Here is an 18,689-nt window from a genome sequence, read left to right as displayed (position 1 = left end):
TTCAGGAGGTAAAAGCCAACTTAATAGCGTTTGTTCTTTGTCATCCTTAATTTAAAAAAACAGATGTAGCCAATGAAAACTGCTAAGGGTGAAAGCAGCAATCAATTGTACGCTGTTTCCAAAAGATTAAAAAGAACCTTCTCAGGCTGACATCATTTTTAGCAACTTGAAATTAAGCATCTAATGTCCATTCCAGTCCCAAGGTTACACCAAGAATCTAGGTCTCCCATTGATACAAACTCTTACAGGACCATCTCTTCACGTTTACTTGCCATTCGTTCCACGTTTACACACAGATACAACATGGCACAGCGGGGTGAAAGATGAACATTAATCTTAAAGACAACAAACAAGCAATCTCCTTTGTATTTCGTCAGTGCCATGCACATCGTGCTTCAGATTTCTTAAAACCATAGCTTTCAAATACAAAGTATAGCTTCAGAAAATCATATATCATGAGGAACACCGAAAGTACGAGATCCTTTTTGCTGGTGCAGATTTGCAAGAAGTCCGTGCAGAGCAGAAGCCACTGGAGCAACAAAGCGTGCCGTGAGGCTTATAAAGAGGTTAGGAAAACAACACACCCCCTCCTTAAATAAATCAAGCCATCTCAGAGTTTGTAACGTGATCTGTAAAATTTTACCTTTGGTGACTTGGAAGAACAGGCCTTAGTCTGCTGTATTAAATGCAGCATCAGGCCAAGAGTGACTCGTGGGTGTTCTCACTTTTTTGGGCTGACAACATTGCAGGGAGATAGCAGCTACGGTCCAGAAATCAGGTCAGTCCCAACACGACCCTCTGTCTTACAGGTCTCCTGGATCCCAGTAAGCGCAAAAATATCTAACACACATGGTCCCAAACCTCCTCATATACTATAGAGCCCCCAAACAGCAGGACGACGTGCTCTGCAGGAACAGCCACAGATCTCCCCTTGAAAATTTAACAAAGATTCTAGCCACCTCATTTAGGTTGTGTTCCCCATTGGTCTTGATGTAAAGATGCTCATGTATCATTAGTGCTCTGAAAAAACAAGATCCCACTAGGAATCAAGTACTGCGTCATAAGGCATATCTCCTGACTTGTTTCTTGCAAGGGGGGGAAAAAAGTTTAATATGAGAGAAAATAAAGGAGTGGGATTGAGTAACCTGAATATATTTTTAAGATTTGATACCTACATACAAGAGCAGCCCTCAAACAGGAATATCCAAGTCCAACAGAGCCAATATTCTGGTTATTCACCAAATGACCTCAAACAATCAGACATACAATCCCCTTCCATCATCAAAGTAAATAACCTGGATAGGGCAATCATAACGTCTTATTAGTGACAGAAACAGCACCGAGTCTTCTCTAGCATTATACATCATCCTGTAATAAAAAAGTAGTACTTAATGCTCCTGTCTCTATAGGGACATGCTCAGGAAGTTCAAAAGCAAAAGAAGAAAGGAAAAAAAAAAAAAGGGCAATCCAAATTTCAAACCATAAAGTTTACTGGGAAATTTGCTCTCAATTTGATTTTAAAGGAATGTAAATCTATATATTATTGCTCAAAGGAAAAAAAAAAAAAACCAACAAACCCACCTAGCTTTTTGCTGACACACAAAAAAAGCAGCTGTTCTGCAGGAGCTGAGCCTGGCCAAGCGCGGTCAACGGTAACGGCACCTCTGCCCCACTCCCGTAAGAGCAGCACCTCTGCTGACACTGAGGGGTCAGGCTAACGCGTAAGCAGAAGTAAACACAGCCAAGCTATGCTAAATTTTGCCTTGCTTTAAAAAAAAAAAAAGAAAAAAGAAAAAACACAGACCTTTGGAGTTTGCCAAAATAGACAATGTTGTACAGACCTTTCTAGTTTCAAGGTCTTAAAAATATTTTAAAAAGACAGTAAAAAAAAAAAAGGGGTGGGACTACATAAAATTCAGACTGCCTTTTCAACTTTCAGGAACAAACATTGAAGGGGAATAAAGATCCTATCCTATTATGATTTTTTTAAATCAAATTACATTGAATCCTGCTGCTTTACAAGCATGAATTTCCAAAGGATCCCTTTTCTTAATGCACCAGAACTGGCACGACAATCCCTTGTAAAAGCCCCACTGAGCGAGCCTCAGCTGCGAGAAATCTCTAATAAAAGTGTCTCAAGCATTTCACTTTACAGCACCACTGCGAGCTGCCGCATTAAAAGCGGCCCTTGGCTTGAAGTCAGCTTTATTAGATCTGCTTGACTTCGAGTTTCAGGTGAGGCCCTGAAAGCCAGAGCGTTGCAGCTTTATTTATGCGCACCCGCACATTCCGCTTGTTGGAGAGCAGCTGAGACGCGCAAAGCTCTTCTTAAACTACGAACATAATTATTTCCAAATCTACACTACCTAGAAACTCCAACAATGATCAATGACAACATCTTACAGAGTTGTTTATTGATTTAGAGCCCCCAATTTAATTTTGCCTTAGTGTTCCTATTATCTTTTTACTACAGTTCACAAGTGTTCTCAGCAAAGGAACTTTGGTCTCCCCTGAGCTCCGCACATGAACAGTTTTATATCTTATAGTTCAAGTAATAATGTTCTGAAAGACTTCAAGGGCTTTCGCTGACATAGGTTTTGCTATTTGGTTTTGCCTTTGGGGGATTTTTTTTTTTTTAACCTCAGAAAAAAACCACCAACCTTAAAACACCCCACCTCTTCCATCAAATCCTAAATTTCCTCTAATCCTGTCTAAATCAGCTGGCTCAAATCCTAATGAAGGTTTATTCATCCCTTCCATCTGATAACTGTCTTCGTTTCGCTAGGTTTCTTTTCTTCCCTGGTCACACAATGACATATTCAAGGTTCATTCACTGAATCCAGGGGCCTCAATCAGCAATATCTGGACTTTCCACTCAGTACAATACAGAGCGCCAAACAGTTCTTAACCCCAAGCCATTCAGGTGCACATTTACCAGGTGGAAGCAGCTCATCTTTTCAATTCACAGCCATAATGTTATTTTAAGTCTCATCCTGAGCCCAGGATATCCTTATCCATCCATTTCTCCGCTCTCTCTCTAAACTATGAAGAGGATGGATGATTACTTTTACCCATATACAACCTTGATGCAAAAGTACGCTCAAAAAACACACGAGATTTTCTTTTTTAAAATGTCTAAACACTAAAAGCCTAACAGTTTGACAATCCCAGAAGCTCTAGAGGCAAGCTTCTGAAATTCTTGATTTACGCAAGACAATTCATTCTTAAATTCCTAGAAACAGTCTCCCTTGTCCTAGATAAATACAGAATTCTTGTGCTGGTAAATATTTGTAAACCATCTCTCAGACGACAGAGCTAACAGTTCAAGGCAATTTCCCTCTGATCTGTTGAGAAATAAAACTGTGTTAGTATTGCCAAAATGTGGTACATACTGTCGAGAAGTGTTTCGCACCACCAAATGCAATTTATGCTGTCTCTGGTGTTTACTAGAAAGCAGTGACAGCTCTAAGTATAGGGAGAAGTTCACAGACAGACACATCACCTCATCACAAAGCTGAGAGTTTAAAGACCAGGTCCTCAGGGTACGAGGGAAGTTAACTGCAGATGTCTGCAGCATCAGCCCCAAATAACACAGGAACTTCCGATTTGTTTCACTTTGTCATACTTGTGGTGTCCCAAGTGATCGTTTTTCTTTTCCCTCTTGTCCTGGTTTTGGCTGGGATGGAGCTAATTTTCCTCCCAGTAGCTGCTGTGGTTTGGATTTAGGACGGGATTTGGTATGTGAAGAATGTTGATAATACACTGATGTTATCAGTGGTTGCTAAAGAGATCGAGGACTTTTCCAGCTTCCGAGGTTTTGCTAAAGCGCAGGTGCAAGAAGCTGGGAGGGGTACAGCCAGTACAGTCGACCCAAACTGGCCAAAAAAAGTATTCCATACCATAGATGTCATGCTCAGTACCTAAGTGGGGGCTGGCCAGTGGGCAGCGCTCTGGCTCTCTTCACCTCCCTCTTGGGATCGTTCTGAGATCGCTCTCAGTTCTGTTCTGTGACTGCTGCACTGGATGGGCTGTATCGGTCATCGAATGCTGAGAAATTGTGCATTTGTACATTTTATTATCCTTTTTTTCTTTAAATTATTATTATATTTTCCTCTGCTGTCCTAGTAAATTGTCTTTATCTCAACCCACGAGCTTCCCTTTCTTTCCGATTCCCTCCCCCATCCCCCAGGGAGGGGGAGTGAGCGGCTGCGTGGTACTTGGTTGCTGACTGGGGTTAAACCTCTACATCATGACCAGGAGAAAGGACTGACTGTTTCCAAACCTGCTCATCACAGAAGTCACAAGGGAGTTGCTCATAGCATAGATATTTCTTTCAACGGTCAGAGCAGAATCAAAAGTTGCTCAGAGGGCTGGCACAAAGCAGAGGGAAAATTCTGCCATTGCTCTGGACTGTTCTGCTGACCCACTGAGTCCTGGATACCTTTCTTCTTAAATTATAAACATGCAATATCAACAGAGACTGGTGTGCTGGACGCTACTGAATATCACACAAACGCTACGAACCCACCGGAGCTCAGGAACTGATGACACCAATCATTTACATGCTGCACATGGCTTTCTTATTTCAAGTGCCATATGGATAGTTTGTGTTTTATAGTACTAATTCCAAAAATCAAAGAAAAGCTGTGGGAAGAGAGGGAGGGGGAAATATCAGGGTGAAACTAAAGTTCTCCAGGGCAGTCTGTGGTGTGATTAAATCTCAAAGAGGCTCCGCAGTCAGGCTACTTTACTGTAGTTGGTTACCAATTTGGCATAAAGAACTAAGCAAACAGGTTTGCTCCAAAGGCACTCACGCAGTTCACGATGCCAATTCCACTAACTGGCCCAATTTCACTAAAATCCCAAAGCACCTTAATAAAAAAACCTTTCTACGATAACACTGTAAAGCAGCAGGGCTTTCCATTTAACAGAGGAGGGCTTCCCTCCCTTCAAAAACAAAATCACCAGGAGAAAAATGAAAACAGTATTTATTTTTACTGCTTTGCTTTTTATTTGAACACTTAAAAAGAAGCCAGCTCTGCACTAAAAGCATTGGATATTCAGCTCATTCGCAAAGCCTTGTAAAACACTGGGCGCTTGCTCAGCTACCTGTCAGCTGCCACATAGGATCAACTGACTCACGTCTTCGAAGACGAATGAGAAATGTGGAAAATATTCTCAGTGTTAAACACATCTTATGAGAATAGCTTCAAGTTAAAAACCGAGCAAGTGAGAGAGAAATCAAGTGCAGCCCAAGCGCAGGGAAAAGGAGCAGACCTTTATCAGCCAATCTTTTTATTATGCCATGAGGTAAATTCATCATGTGTAAGAAGGGGGGGGGAAAAAGACAGAAAAAAACAAACCTTAAAGTAATCCACTTCAAAAATGCAATCCTGTTCCATTTCATGGGATGTGGCCTTTACTGATCACATATCTCTACCTCAAACAACAGAAACTCAAGCATATCTGAATGCTTCAGTCTCCTAAACAGCACCAAAAAATAATCCTAGAGAATTTTTTACCTCTGCAACAAAAGCCCTGCAAGAGGAACTACTTTACTCCTAACAGATCTTGTTCCTGAAAGGCATGAGCAAGTCAAAGACTTAAGGGATAACCACCTGTAGCTATTTAACACTGACTTGTTTGTACGGAATGTTAAAAGCCCAAGTTCCTTTCAGTGCATGTGCCATTTGGATAATCCTTGTGTCCAGTTTACTATCACAACAAAGCTGTACCTTGCCTGACGCTTCACGATTTTCACACGTTGTGGGCTGAACAGTCCTAAGTACAGTCAGAGGTGTGTGAGTGTGCACATCAGTACAGCTGCTTGAGGAGACAGGCAGCTTACAGCTACACATGAATTACAGACCGTGTCCGAGTACGGACTGGTGACTGCATTATCTTAACGTGCCACTAAGGAAAAATATAAACCCCTTGGGTGGGGTAGGGGGAGAAAATTAGCGTCATTTAAGAATCTACCCTTACAGGAAATTACTACAATTTCTCTGCTTCAAATCACACACTGGAAAGTGAGGGGGTACAGCTTTGTTGTGATGCCCTCAGCTCTGCAAAGTGTTCTAAATACCGTAGCAAAACACTTACTTTTTTCTAAATACATTCACTTGACTCAAAACATCTTTGCAAGCAGTTACTTTAAATTTGAAAGCTTCACTTTTGCCCAAGCCACAAGTGTTTTATTTAACTCTACTCAACTGCACGCTATAAACCCAGCTGATTTACTATTATTTTTTCAATATTCAGCTTTGGAATTACTCCCCGTAAGTAAAAGCACAATCAGCTGAGCTATTAGGGTTACCACACATCTTTCCTGCACCAAAGTGCCCGACTGTTTCTTGAATAACTCTGCCAATTTTCTGTGGTATCAGGGAAGCAACCTGTCAGCAGCAGTTACCTGAGCACACCTTCCCAATTCGGTCTTGCTCAGGTACTGAAATATCTTCAGTGCCAGTTCATAAGGCAGCTGGATATCAAAGAAAGGAACCTCATTTATTTCATTCTGAAAAGAAAAAAGAGAAAATGATTCGTTAGGCTTCTTCGTAGCAAAAGTTACCATAGCACAAAGAAAGGACGTTTTATCCTCAGTGCCATCACAGTTCCGTGAAAAAGGCAGAAGTAATTCTGCCTCTCCATCCCATAACGGCACAACATCAGACATATGACACTGGCCTGAAGGCACCCGAGCTACTCTTGGTTCTCTCCAAGTTACACCAGGTAAAGAACATTACATAGCTAAGTGGAGAACAAAGGAAATCGAGGAGAACTGTAAGAACTTATCTACAGTCAGATGGCAGTTGCTGATTTAACTGATTAAGTACCTAAAAAAAAAAAAAATTTAAACCAAAGAATCCATAATTCAAATCTAACAGCTTAATGCCCCACATACATTTTTCCTACATGTTTTTCTGTTTAACTATATAATTATTAAATAATCTTCCTGCAGTTATCGCATCAAGATTTGTCCTCTCCCTCATTTCTGTCTGGATATTCCAAATTTTTATACTATATAATAGAGAGAGCACAAAATCAGACCATTCTGACTATTCCTATGTCACCATTCTCAAGTTTTGCTCCGTAGTGTTTTTTTTTTTCCCCAGTTTCTGCACCACCACCCCACCGGTGCTTCCAAACACCCGATCGCTCTCCAGCAATCCTCATGCACAAAACCGGCTGCTCATAAAACCCGTCTCCACTGTTTGCCACCAGAAAGTCAGGCAGACCCCAAACTGGGATCACCTCCTGCCTCGTAGCACTTCTCCAGTCCCGACACCTTTGTTTCTTCATAGGTCTCTTCTGCAGCTGCTCCTTGCTGGACACTTTGCAGTGCCCATGAAGTGGCAAAAATAAGGGATGTTGGGTTTATTTACAGTGCAGTTACACAGGAGAACCCTTGTATAATACGGTTGCGTGGAAGTTTTTAATGCAAAAGGCGAGTTAAGTGTTTAGACAGCACAAATAAGGGCAATGTTCCCATTAGGCCTTTTCAGCAAGACAGTGTCCGTCTATAAACACCGGAACCTCGCACTTGTTGTAAAGTTACTTAGACCAGACCTGGAGCCAACCTTTGTGCTCCCCTCGCTCCTTGTCCACAGCTTTCCTGCCCCTGTGCACGAGGACAACGGGCTCCACTCCCCGCTGTGGATTTGCAAGAAGACTGTTTGCTTTCACGTGATTTAAATTGCATCTATTTCCAAAGCACACAAAATAAATAAAAGGAACTCTGAGAGCACATCTCCCTGGCCACATGCAGACCTCAAAGCTGGCCAGATGTGAATCAGCTCGGATCCAGGAGCTGCGTAACCATTTCAGAGCGACGCGCTGCCCAAACAAACAAGAGGAGCCATTCGGCAAGGCTTATTAGCTCCAGGCTCATGAGCTCAGGCACATCACCACTGTGAATCCATCGCTTCCAAATGGGAGCTGACTCGCGGCCAGCCAGCGGAACCTGGTCTGTCTGCGCGTACCCAGAGATAACACCGGAGGGACAAACTGCCCACAGGCAGACTGGCAGAGACACGACGGTCCAGACTGACAGCTTTCTCACAAAAAAGAGGAGGGGGGGAAAGAAAACACAGCTATACAGATATATATATATTTTTTTAAACTAACCTACAAGAGTATTTATAGTCAAACTGTAAGCAGGAGCTTGCGACAAAGCACAAGCAACGGCTCATGCTAATTCTAGTCTAACACAACCTCAACTTTAAAGACAGGCCAAGGTCTTTCCTTCCTACATCCCAAAAATTCACGCAGTTTGTCTCTAGCACAGTGCTCACCACCGCAAAAAAAAAAAAAAGCCGTAACATTCAGTCAGCACCAGCCTGCCTAAAAGTCTACTGGAATGAATCCAAAGCTCAAATACTACCATCCCCTCTGAGACAGATTTGGGCTCCTGTGTGCTAATGGAGCACTAATTCTGTAAATGGATTAATTTGTGCCTTGCAGACAGAAATTTAATCTGTTCCTTTTAATTTTTTTAAGCAAAGAGTAATTAGTCACAGTTAGGTTAGTGAGAAGCAAGAAAATGGGTTTCCCCCTAGTTTTCCTACACTGTAAATAAAATCTCTGTTGCATTTAGAGGACTTACCAAAATAACTTTCATCTGTTTCAGAACGGTATTTAAAACTATTTCCAAATTAACTCCTTTATTTAAAGAAGTAATACTTGTTTTCTTGCTACACTGCTGTGTCACAAGGCAGGGTATCCTTAACTACTGCACCTGCATCAAATAGCCTGAGTAAGCAACAAAATCTCTTTTAAGAGAAAAAGAAAAACCAAACCCATCGTAGATTTGGGAGGATTAAAACCTTGTAAGACAAGACACATTCGGAGCCTGAGGTTACAAACAAGCTCACAGGAACCCAAAACTCAGCGTCTCCCTCTCTCACCCCATCCCAGAGCAGACGGGCCCTGCTCTCCGCTCCCGTTACAGCGGCCCCGCCACGACCCTCGCACAGCTCCCACCCGCGCCGACCCCTTCCACGCCTCGCCCCCGGCCTCCCCCCGAGGCAAAGCCCCGGGGCCGCCGCCGCCGCCCCGCCAGCCGAGCGCAGCCCCAGGCCCGCGCAGCCCTACCAGGTCCCGGATCAGCTGCCCCACCAGGTCGTCGCCGGCCTCGCCGCCGCCGCCGCCTCCGTCCCCAGCGGGCTCCTCGGCGGGGCGGGCGGGCGACCGGCTGCGGCAGGCCGGGGCACCGCCGTCGAGCAGGCCGCGGGCCAGCGCCAGGTAACCCGGCTCGCTCGGCTCCGCGCTGCGGCGGCTCTCGGGCTCCGCCGCGGGCTCCGCCGCCGCCTCCTGCCGCCGCCGCTTCGCACCCCCCACCAGCTCCTCCCGCCAGCGGCGGCGGAACAGCTCCAGCTCCGCCGAGCCCTCGGCCATGGCGGCGGGGCCGGGCCCGGCCCAGCCCAGCCTCCCGCCGGTCCGGCCCGGAAACCGCTCCCCGCGCCCGCGCGTTCCGCCGCTCCAAGGTTCCCAGCGCGGCCGGGGCCGGGCTGGCGGGGGCCGCCCGCCGCCATTTTGTGAGCTCGGGGCGGGTGTGAGCGCTGGGCCTGCCCGCGCCCGTCGAGCACACGAGGCCTGGGGGCCGCGGCCTGGCTTTGGAAAGGTACTGGTGGCTGAGCAAGGAGCAGGGTGCGAGCAGGGACCCGTGTGGGTGCCCTAGGCTCTGCTGGCAAGCCCTTCTGCAGCCGGGGCCATTGGTGTGGCCCCACGGGGGAAAAGCCGCGGCCAGAAAAGCAGAAGAGATGCGGCCGAGCGGGCCTTTGCCCGTGGAGGAGGCACAGAGGTGCGTTGCTCAGCCGCTGGGCGCAGGTCGGCCCATTTCTTCCATCCTTTTTTTTTTTCTGTTGGCCAAGTCTGAACTGGAGCTGGTGGGCAGGGGTGGTCCTGCCCCGCACCGTGGCCTGGGGAGGATGTGCTGCATGGCCCCGAATCACGCCTGCCTCCTTCTGCAGCTGCCGGAGCCCGAGAGCTGCCGTTTTCCTGGCGCTTTGGGGAGGAGATTACGTTTGCTCTGTGCCTGTCCAGGATCAACCCACCTTGTCACTTAAAGGTGGCGTTTCAAACGATGGGTAAACCCAACCACAGAGCTACTGCTGCTTCAGCCGGTCCAGCTGCCCAGAGGAATGGAAAGGCCACGAGTATTCAAGTCTTCAGCATAACTTTCAGGGAGCGCTTGGGAAAATAAAACAGGTAAGTGATACTTCACAGAATCATGGAGTGGTTTGGGTTGGAAGGAAACTTAAAGATCATCTGGTTCCAACCCCCCTGCCATGAGTGGGGACACCTTGTCCACATTTAACTCAAACAGTTGGTGAAGATGCTAAAACACACAGCCCTTGCTCTTGGCAACGGAGTGTGCCAATGTATCTCCACCCTCGTGTCCATCTCCTGCGATTCAGCATCCTCAGCGGCCCCTTGCTGCTTTTTCTCCTGCGCAGCTTGTCGCTCTACGTGCAGTTTAGAAAACCCAGCTTAATAAAACAAACAGGCATTTTGGATTCCAGGAAAAACCTGAACTACCTCATTTAGGGAAGGAATTCCTATATGTAGAAACCCCACAAAAGATTTGTTTTCCCTACAAAACAACCATTTGAACTTGGGGGAGGATCTCCCAGGGGTGCGTACGCTGACCGCCGTGAGCCCTGCAAACAGAGGGGCTGCAGAGCAGGAGCTGCCCCTGCAGTGGGCTGCGGGGCTGCCCCAGGGTTTGGAAGAAGGCGAGCCCCAGGAGGGTCCCCTTCGACCCCTTTGCGGTACCAAGGTGACCTGCCAAGGCGGCAGCAGCAGCTCCCTGCCATTCGGAAGGGAAACAGGCCAGTTTGGGGTGATTCCTGCCCCACAGGGAGCTGTGGGGAGCCCCTGCTGCCATCTCCAGGGCTGGTGTGTGGTGGGAGCCCTGTTTGGGGGGTCCCAGCCCTGCTTCTGCGCACGGATAGCTCGGGGGGCTCCGCATCCTCCTGGGTCAGTGCCTGCGGGCTGTGCGCTCCCCCTCTGGCCACCCGAAATGCGATCAGAATCGGTAATGCTCTGGGTGATGAAATCCTCTCCAGCTCTGAGTAATCCCCTCACTGCCCACCTCCATCCCCACGCTGTCCCTCCATCCCCACAATGTCACCTGCATCCCCGCGCTGTCCCCCCATCCCCGCGCTGTCCCCCCATCCGATACTGTCCCCCTCATCCCAGAGTGTCCCCTCATCCCACACTGTCCCTTCCATTCCCCCCATGTCCCCCCATCCCTACACTGGTCCCACCGTCCCCACAGTGTCCCCCCCATCCCACACTGTCCCACTCAATCCCCCCAAGTCCCCCCCATCCCCAGAATGTCCCCCCCATCTCCACACTGCTCCCCATCCCACACTATCCCTTCCAGTCCCTCCAAGTCCCCCCATCCCCACAGTGTCCCCCATCCCACACTGTTCCTTCCATTCCCCCATGTCCCCTCATCCCACACTGTACCCCCAATCCCCCGCAGCTCCCCCCATATCCCACTTTTCCCAATCTCTCACTGTCCCTCCTATCCCCACACTGTTCCCTCCAGTCCCTCCAAGCCCCCCTATGCCAACACTGTCCCCCCATCCCACACTGTCCCCCCATCCCACACTGTTCCCTCCAATCCCTCCAAGTCCCCCCATCCCACACTGCCCGCCCTGTGCCCACACTGTCCCCCCATCCCACACTGTACCTTCCATTCCCCTCATGTCCCCCTGTCCCCCCACCCCCCCCATCCCACACTGTCCCCTCCACTCCCCCCAAGTCCCCTCAGGCTCCCCCATCCCACCCTGTCCCCTCCACTTCCCCAAGTCCCCCCATCCCACACTGCACCTTCCATTCCCCCCATGTCCCCCTGTCCCCCCAACCCCCCCCATCCCACACTGTCCCCTCCGCTCCCCCCAAGCCCCCCACCCCCCCCCGTCCCCCATCCCTCACTGTCCCCCCTAGGCCCCCCTACTCCACTCTGCCCCCCCCCGCCCGCTCCCCGCCGCCGAGCGCCGCCCCGCGGGGGATGATGTAACCCCCCCCCGGCCCCCGCCCGCCCGCCCGCCCGCCGCCGCCCCGGCCCTCCCGCCCTCCCTCCCGCACACCCTCCCGCACACGCCGCGGCACTCGGCGGCGAGCGGCGGCGCGGCCCCAGCCATGTGCCCCTGCGCGCTGCACGGCGGCCCCCCCGCCCCCTGCCCCTGCAGCCCCGGCCGCGCCGCACGGCCCTCGGCCGCCGCCCGCCTGCTCGCCGCCCGCCTGCGCCGCCTGGGCGATGGGCTGGAGCTGGAGCTGGGGCTGCGGGCGGCGCGGCGCAAGGCGCGGGGCCGCGGGCCGGGGGCCGGCCGCCGCCTGGCCGCCGTGCTCGGCCTGCTCTGCGCCCTCCCGCCCGCCGCCGCGCTGGCCTGGCTGATCCGCAGGAGGAGCCTCTAGGAGACAGGGGCGATGGCCGGAGCGGGGAGCAGGCGGGACGCGCAACAGGTCGGCACCGCAACGGGGGGTGGCGGGGCAGGGCTCGGGGGGGACCGGCACCGGCACCGGGATGGGGGGGGCTCGGCCCGGCGGAGCGCGCTGTCCGCGGTACCCACGGGCTCGCCGGGCTGCGGGCTGAGCCCCGGGCTGCCGGTACCGGTGCTGGCAGATCGCACAGACCTGTCTTCTCCTTCCCTCCTTCTTCCCTCCTTCTTCTCCTTCCCTCCTTCTCTCCTTTTCTCCTTTTCTCCTTCTCCTTCCCTCTTTTGCCTCCTTCTTCTCCTCCTTCTCTCCTCTCCTTCTCCTCTCCTTCTTTTCCTTCTCCTTCTTCTTCTCTCCCCTCTCTCCTCTCTCCCCCTTTCCCAGGACTCCCTAAACACCCCCTTTCCCCTTCCCCAAACTTTCACAGCTTCCCTGTGCATTCCCCCAGCCCGGCTCATCCATGTTCTCACGGGGCGGTTTCAGCTCTGTGCCCGCCCTGAGGGAGCCTGTGACTCCGGTGGGCCAGCGGCAGCGGCACAGGGTGGCCCGCGGGGATCAGAGCAGGTCCCGCATCACCCTGACTGCCGGCCCTGGGAGATGGAGGATGCTCGGTCCTGTACACCCGTGCCTGCCAAGCCTCCAGCCCTCTTGGGAGTGGAGGAACTTCTCCTGTGTCCTGCCATCCCCCTGCGGGCTTTTAGACCCACGGGTGCTGCAGAGCACCCATCGCTGAGGTCCCTGGGTGGTGGGATGTCCGCACAGGACCGTCCAGCGGGACAGCCTGGGACTTTGGCTGGCTGTGCCTGGCTGTGTTTTGGATAGTGCCTTGCTGCAGCCGGAGACTTTCCCCAAGGGAGGTCCTGAGCCAGCCAAGGAAAAGTGTCCAAGCCCAGTAACTGCTGGTTCCTAGAGCCCCCGCTGTGCTCCAGAGCCACTGAGCAGGGAAATGGGATGTACCTGGACCTGTAACCCTTGTTGTCATCCCAGTGACAGCTCCTGGGCTGGTGGGGACAGCTCTGCACCCTCAGCCCTGGCAGCACGCAGGGATACTGAGCATGCGTGCGGTTACCTCAGGGAACTGGGTGCTCTGAAGTGGGACATGGATTTCTCCCCACAGACATGAGGGGCAAGGGCTCCTATTTTGGGCACTTTAAATTGTATCTATGAATGCCTGTCCATGTTCAGGAGAAACCTTAAGCGCATGTCTAACTTTCAGCATGCACTCATATCAGATGGGGTTTAGACAAGAGCTTAAAATAAGGAAGTTGAAAAATCCCACCAATACTGGGCTGACCTTGTACAATTTTGGCTTAACTGGGCTGTTTGCAGCCCTTGGGCCAGACCTTGGCTGTCAGGAATCAGGTCTTATGTTGCAAAATGCTTTTTGGGTGCATGAAGTACACTTGGATATGTATGTATAGTGTGGGGAAAAGTCTGGGTTTTGGAAAAGTTTAAAAGTAAGGTTTTCCAGCAGGCGTGTGCGTGCACTGCGCGTGTGCATGCACTGGTGTGCGGTGGGGGGGCAGTGGTGGTGTCTGTCTGAGCCACAGCTGCTGTGGCTGTCAGCAGGTTCAGCTGGTTACCTTTGGAAAGGTAACCAGAATAAAACTGGTGGTTTTGGTGAATCTAAGCCTCAGTTTCTATAGGATAGTCCAGGATGGCGTGCAGAGCCGTGCCCTGGGGCGGGGGTTAGAGACGTGGGGCTGTGGTCAGGAGCAGAGCTCACAGATCTTTCCCTTCCCGTTGGTTTGTGGCAAGTTTGATTCTGTTTGCAGGCAAAGCCACCCATCTGACCAGCTTGCCTGGCTGAGCTCAAAAAAAGCTGAAGTCCAAGGGGGACTGCAGTGATGTCCCTTATCTCGTGTCTCAGGTGTCCTTTCCTTTCTAACAAGCTGGGAAATTTCCTCCCTGCCCAGCCTGGGACTTCATCCCCTGTAGAGAAGGGGGCAGGTGAGAAGGGCTGGCAGGGACAGCCTGTTTGCTGGCCCCATGGATCTGTGCGCACGCTCAGCCCGGACTTCCTGGCGATCCCACGAGGCCAAAGCTGTTTGGATTTTCAGTTTTTGCGAAGGTTTACATAGCTTTGGTTAGGCAGATATTATTTTTTTTTTTCCCCCAATCTGTTCTGCTGTTGACTCTGTGAAGCCCTCACCTCCACCTGGCTTTTTGCACGTCAGGCCCAACAACGAACAGTTGCTTGTAAATGGTTTGCTAACGATAATGACAGAAAAGCAAAGCACTGTCCTCAACGCAACCGAGGTGAGCTCCTTCAGCATGCACAGTCCCTCTTTGCAGCTTCAAAGGCTGCTGCAGACAGGACGTGCTGAGCTGCCTCCAAATGCTCTGGGGCTTCATGGACGCAAATATAGATGTAAGGCTCTGAAAAGAAGATCCTTGCGCGTGATGTGAGGCAGGTTCAGGGCTAAAGAGGCCAGATGTGGGAGAATAATGAGCCAGGACCAGTCTCCTGGTTGCCCCTATGCACAGCAGACTGACCTGTCCGACTCCTGGCAAGCTGCACAGCTGACCAAGCTGTAGATGAAAATACAATACGAGCCCGGAATAATTAAATATATCATCTACACCTCGGTTTCTGGGTTATTTTTTTCCATCAAGGTCTTTTATTTTCTTCCTGAGTAGCCATTCGCTCACACCAGTGGAGGTACCTGATTGTCTGCAGCATCTCGGAGCCCAAGTGGTCGTGCAGCGAGCTGGGTTAGACTTAGAGACAGGGTAAGACATCAGTGTTTTATTAACTCAGCAGAGGATTTCTGAACAAAATACCTATTTTTCTGCCATCCTCAGAGCCACTCTGTAGTGATGGTATTGTTCTGCAGCGAGATGAGAGGTCCAGGCTTTGAGCACTTGTGATCTTGGGATGTCGGGGAGCAGCTCGTAAGGGGAGAGTAACTTGTAGACTTCATAAACACGCTGCAAAGTCAGCATTTGTCTGGGGATCTCGTGGTGGCAGAAGGAACAGAGAAGTTAGAGGGAAAGGCCGGTTTCAGCTTGGCTTACTACTCGAGTTCCCCTCCTGCTTTTTCAAGCGGTAGCAGCGTTTTGCATCGACTGCCATGAGCGTACGCGCTGTTTCTGAGGAGGAAGGTTGGTAGTTGTTCCCTTGGGTCCTTGTGGCTTTACACAACAGTGCAGCTGAGGGAATAATCCTGTGTACCGGGGAACTTCTGCTCCCACAGCCCCCCAGGTGGTGCCGGCGAAAGCAGGGTTAGGGCCGCTGCCTGGGACCGACTCCTTGTATCTGCGGACCGTGCCTGGGATTTGGGGAGGAATGCTTTGCAAGTGGCAGTTTTGTAATATATAATCTGACATCACCTTGAAATACCCAGCCAGGGCAAGAAGCGTAGTTGTCATGTGCCAGTTTGGCGTACGGTGTCACTTGTATTTCGCTCGATTAGTTCAGAAGCGGCACTGTATTAAAATCAAACCCTGCTTGTCCCTGCCAGCCTCGCCAGCCTGGTTCTGCGCCCGCTGCGTTGCCAATAATTCCCCCCACTGTTTGCTGTGAGGTTCATGCAGAGCCACTCTGTCCAAAGTCTCACTGCAGTTAATTATCTGTATGAAAATTGGGTTGGTAAGATTTCTGGAGATGTCACACTGAGCTGTGCAGGAGCGCAAAGAAAATGAAGGACCAGAGGCAGCATCGCTAGCGCAGGACTAAGCCGACTGTCTCAGCAGTGAGCTGCGGTTTCGCACGAGGACAAACGTTCGGCGTGCTGCGCCCCGTGCGCGTCCCTGACACAAAGAGGCAAGCGCTGTTATTTATCCTCCTGGATAACTACGGAGGAAGGAGCCTGCTCTTCCCAGTGGCAAGCATCCTACTCAAAAATGCCTCGCCCCAGCTTCGCAGGTAAATTGCACAAGGAAAACCATCACCATTATCTTTAATGGCAAACAAGCAGCACAGTTTTTGAAAATAAACAGCAGTCCAGAGATGCTGCTTTCTGCAGGTGAGCTGTGGCCAAGCAGGCCGCTTCTGTGTGCAAAGACTGGAGCCCCCACATATTTTTTTACCATCTGGGTTCCTTGACCTTCTTGTGCCAAGATCTCCGGGACACACCATTCTTCCAAGTTCTTCTCTAGTAGTTCTACTCTTCTTTCCTCTTACCTCTCAAACCCCTTCCTAATTGTTTTCTGCTCTTCCAAGTTACCCTTCTGCCTCCCGCAGAGGTGCTAATGAAGTGTGAGTGTACATGGATGCAGGCTGCTTGGGAATTTGACAGGGCTCTTGCCCAGATCCTTGTTTTCTCATTAACCTGCTGCTGTGTGAGGAAGGAAGTGAGCGCGCCTCGTTTTGTCCCTGCCTCAAGCTTTCCCATAGCATTCCAAGTCCTATAAATACGTTTTTTTTTTTCTTTAAATATATCAATAACTGTTCTTTTGTTTATTAGAAGTGGAACATGTGCCAACTGAATTGCCTGTGTGATCCGTTTAAATCAAGAAGTTACATGCTGACACGTTAGCCGTGAGCAGAACTCCTTTTGCCAGCTGCTTTAGGGGACGTGAGCTCAGGTTCTCCCATGGCTTCACGCTGGTGGGGCCCGAGCGTGGCTTTGAGTCCCGTCTCTGAATAAAGATTAGTCAAAAAAATGCTGAGGTGAGATTAGGGACCCCCTACCTGAGTCATTTCATGCCTGTCCTACTCAGCATCCTGGAGAAGAGCGGCTTTCTTGTTTTTTTTGGGTAAACCCTGGCTTAGCAGGCGGTGGGGTGAAACTGTAGGATTTCAGGCTGGAGAGCGGAAAGGGACTGAGAAGTCGAGGTGCCCGTGTCTATTAAAAGCACCGAGATGCACCGACGCTGGCTGAGATGGTTTTGCAAATATCAGCCAAGGTGATTTGTCATCTCACAACCTTATTGCTTAATAGGTGCAACAGGTGAGAGGGGCTCTCTGAGCAGAGCCTGCGTCTCCCTAAATGACCGGGAGGAGAGAGGTATGTCCCCAAAGGGAATGGTGGTTCCCATAAAAATTTCAAATTTCAAGTAGTTTTTTTCTTTTTTTTTTTTTTTTAGTCAATAGACATAACGTTTTTTATATAGGAACTCAGCTGTGATTCCTTTTTTTTATAAGTAAATGATAAATTTTGACAGTAGTGGACAATCCCTCCCAAAAGTTTCAACATTATACAAATGACACGTAAAATAAGCAACATTTCAGCAGCTCTATGAAGGGGTTATGCTGGCACTCTTTCCAACTTACTGTCCACCCCAGTATTACAAACGGGATGGAGCCTGGCTTTCCTCAGCCCTTTTCTGACCCGACGTACGGAGTTTTGGTCTGTCTGCTGAGTGCCTATTGTGGGAAATTTGGAGGAACTCCACCGGAGTCGCTTGGGTTGCCCTGGATTTACAGTGCTGTAAATGAGCTCAGAGTTTGGCTCAAGTATATTCCATTAATGAGTCAGATACTGGCAGCGCAGCCAATATGCACCCAGAAATGGCTTTAACGCAGCCTAGGATATTCAAAATTGGTTTATTGAAAGATGGGCTGAAGGCCAGGATTCTGGGGTTCTCTTTTATTCTTTCCACGAAATTCACCTTCACGCGGGAGGCCAGCACGAGGCTAATGCGAAGCTGAAGAGCCCTTTAAGCTCAGAATAGGGCTTGAGAGATGCATAAACATCCCCTTTGCCCGCCCTCGGACAGATTTATCGCGCAGAGTTCGAGGCGTTCTAGGATTTATCAACTTTTACAGGTGCTTATAGATTTTCTATATGTTAAGTGACACAGAGAGACAGTTTGTAAGATCTGGTGACACCGAGGATGATCTGTTACGGGCCGTAGATGGCACAGGAGGACACGGGTTCATAGCTGCCGTTTGGAAGTGCTGCTATGGGAGAAATGATAAATAAAGATTAAATGTTTTTGCTTTGGAGGAAATCCTTTCATCACCTCCTGATGTCTTTATTCCCGTGTAACTTGAGAAAATGCCTCACCTCTCTGAGCGTAAGCAACCGCATCACAGGCTCTTCCTCGTCTCGCCAGCCCTGTTTTTCAGTGCCCTACACTCAGCTTGGGTCGTGCCCTGCTTCCCACCCCGGCAGTGCCGGTGGGGTTGCTTTTGAAGACCTCTCTAGAAGGACACCTCGTGTGAGAAGCGCGGGCTCCCAGCATCTCCTCCGGGTGACATTTCGCAAGCTGTGGTGCCGTCCGTGCTCAGCGTTGGCCGGGACCTGAGCGTGCCGTTGTGCGAGCAGAGGCTGAGACCCCAGCAGGGCCGT

The 18,689-nt window shown here is 50.1% G+C and overlaps 1 protein-coding gene across 1 annotated transcript in view; it reads right to left on the bottom strand.

Moving 5' to 3' along the window:
• FBXW8 (F-box and WD repeat domain containing 8) overlaps positions 1-9,396 on the bottom strand; it is a 51,527-nt gene extending 42,131 nt beyond the window's left edge. Inside the window, exons 1-2 of the mRNA XM_086761163.1 lie at positions 9,094-9,396; positions 6,413-6,517 (exon numbers count right to left, since the gene is read on the bottom strand). Coding sequence (XP_086617289.1) covers positions 6,413-6,517; positions 9,094-9,396 — 408 coding nt within the window. The remainder of the gene's footprint in view (positions 1-6,412; positions 6,518-9,093) is intronic.
• Positions 9,397-18,689: the final 9,293 nt, after the last annotated feature.

The sequence above is a fragment of the Chlamydotis macqueenii genome, chromosome 17 (genome assembly GCF_036417535.1).
Source record: "Chlamydotis macqueenii isolate bChlMac1 chromosome 17, bChlMac1.mat, whole genome shotgun sequence".
NCBI classification, from domain to species: domain Eukaryota; kingdom Metazoa; phylum Chordata; class Aves; order Otidiformes; family Otididae; genus Chlamydotis; species Chlamydotis macqueenii.
Note: the sequence above shows the minus strand (reverse complement) of the source record. Positions and strands in the feature narration are given on the sequence as shown.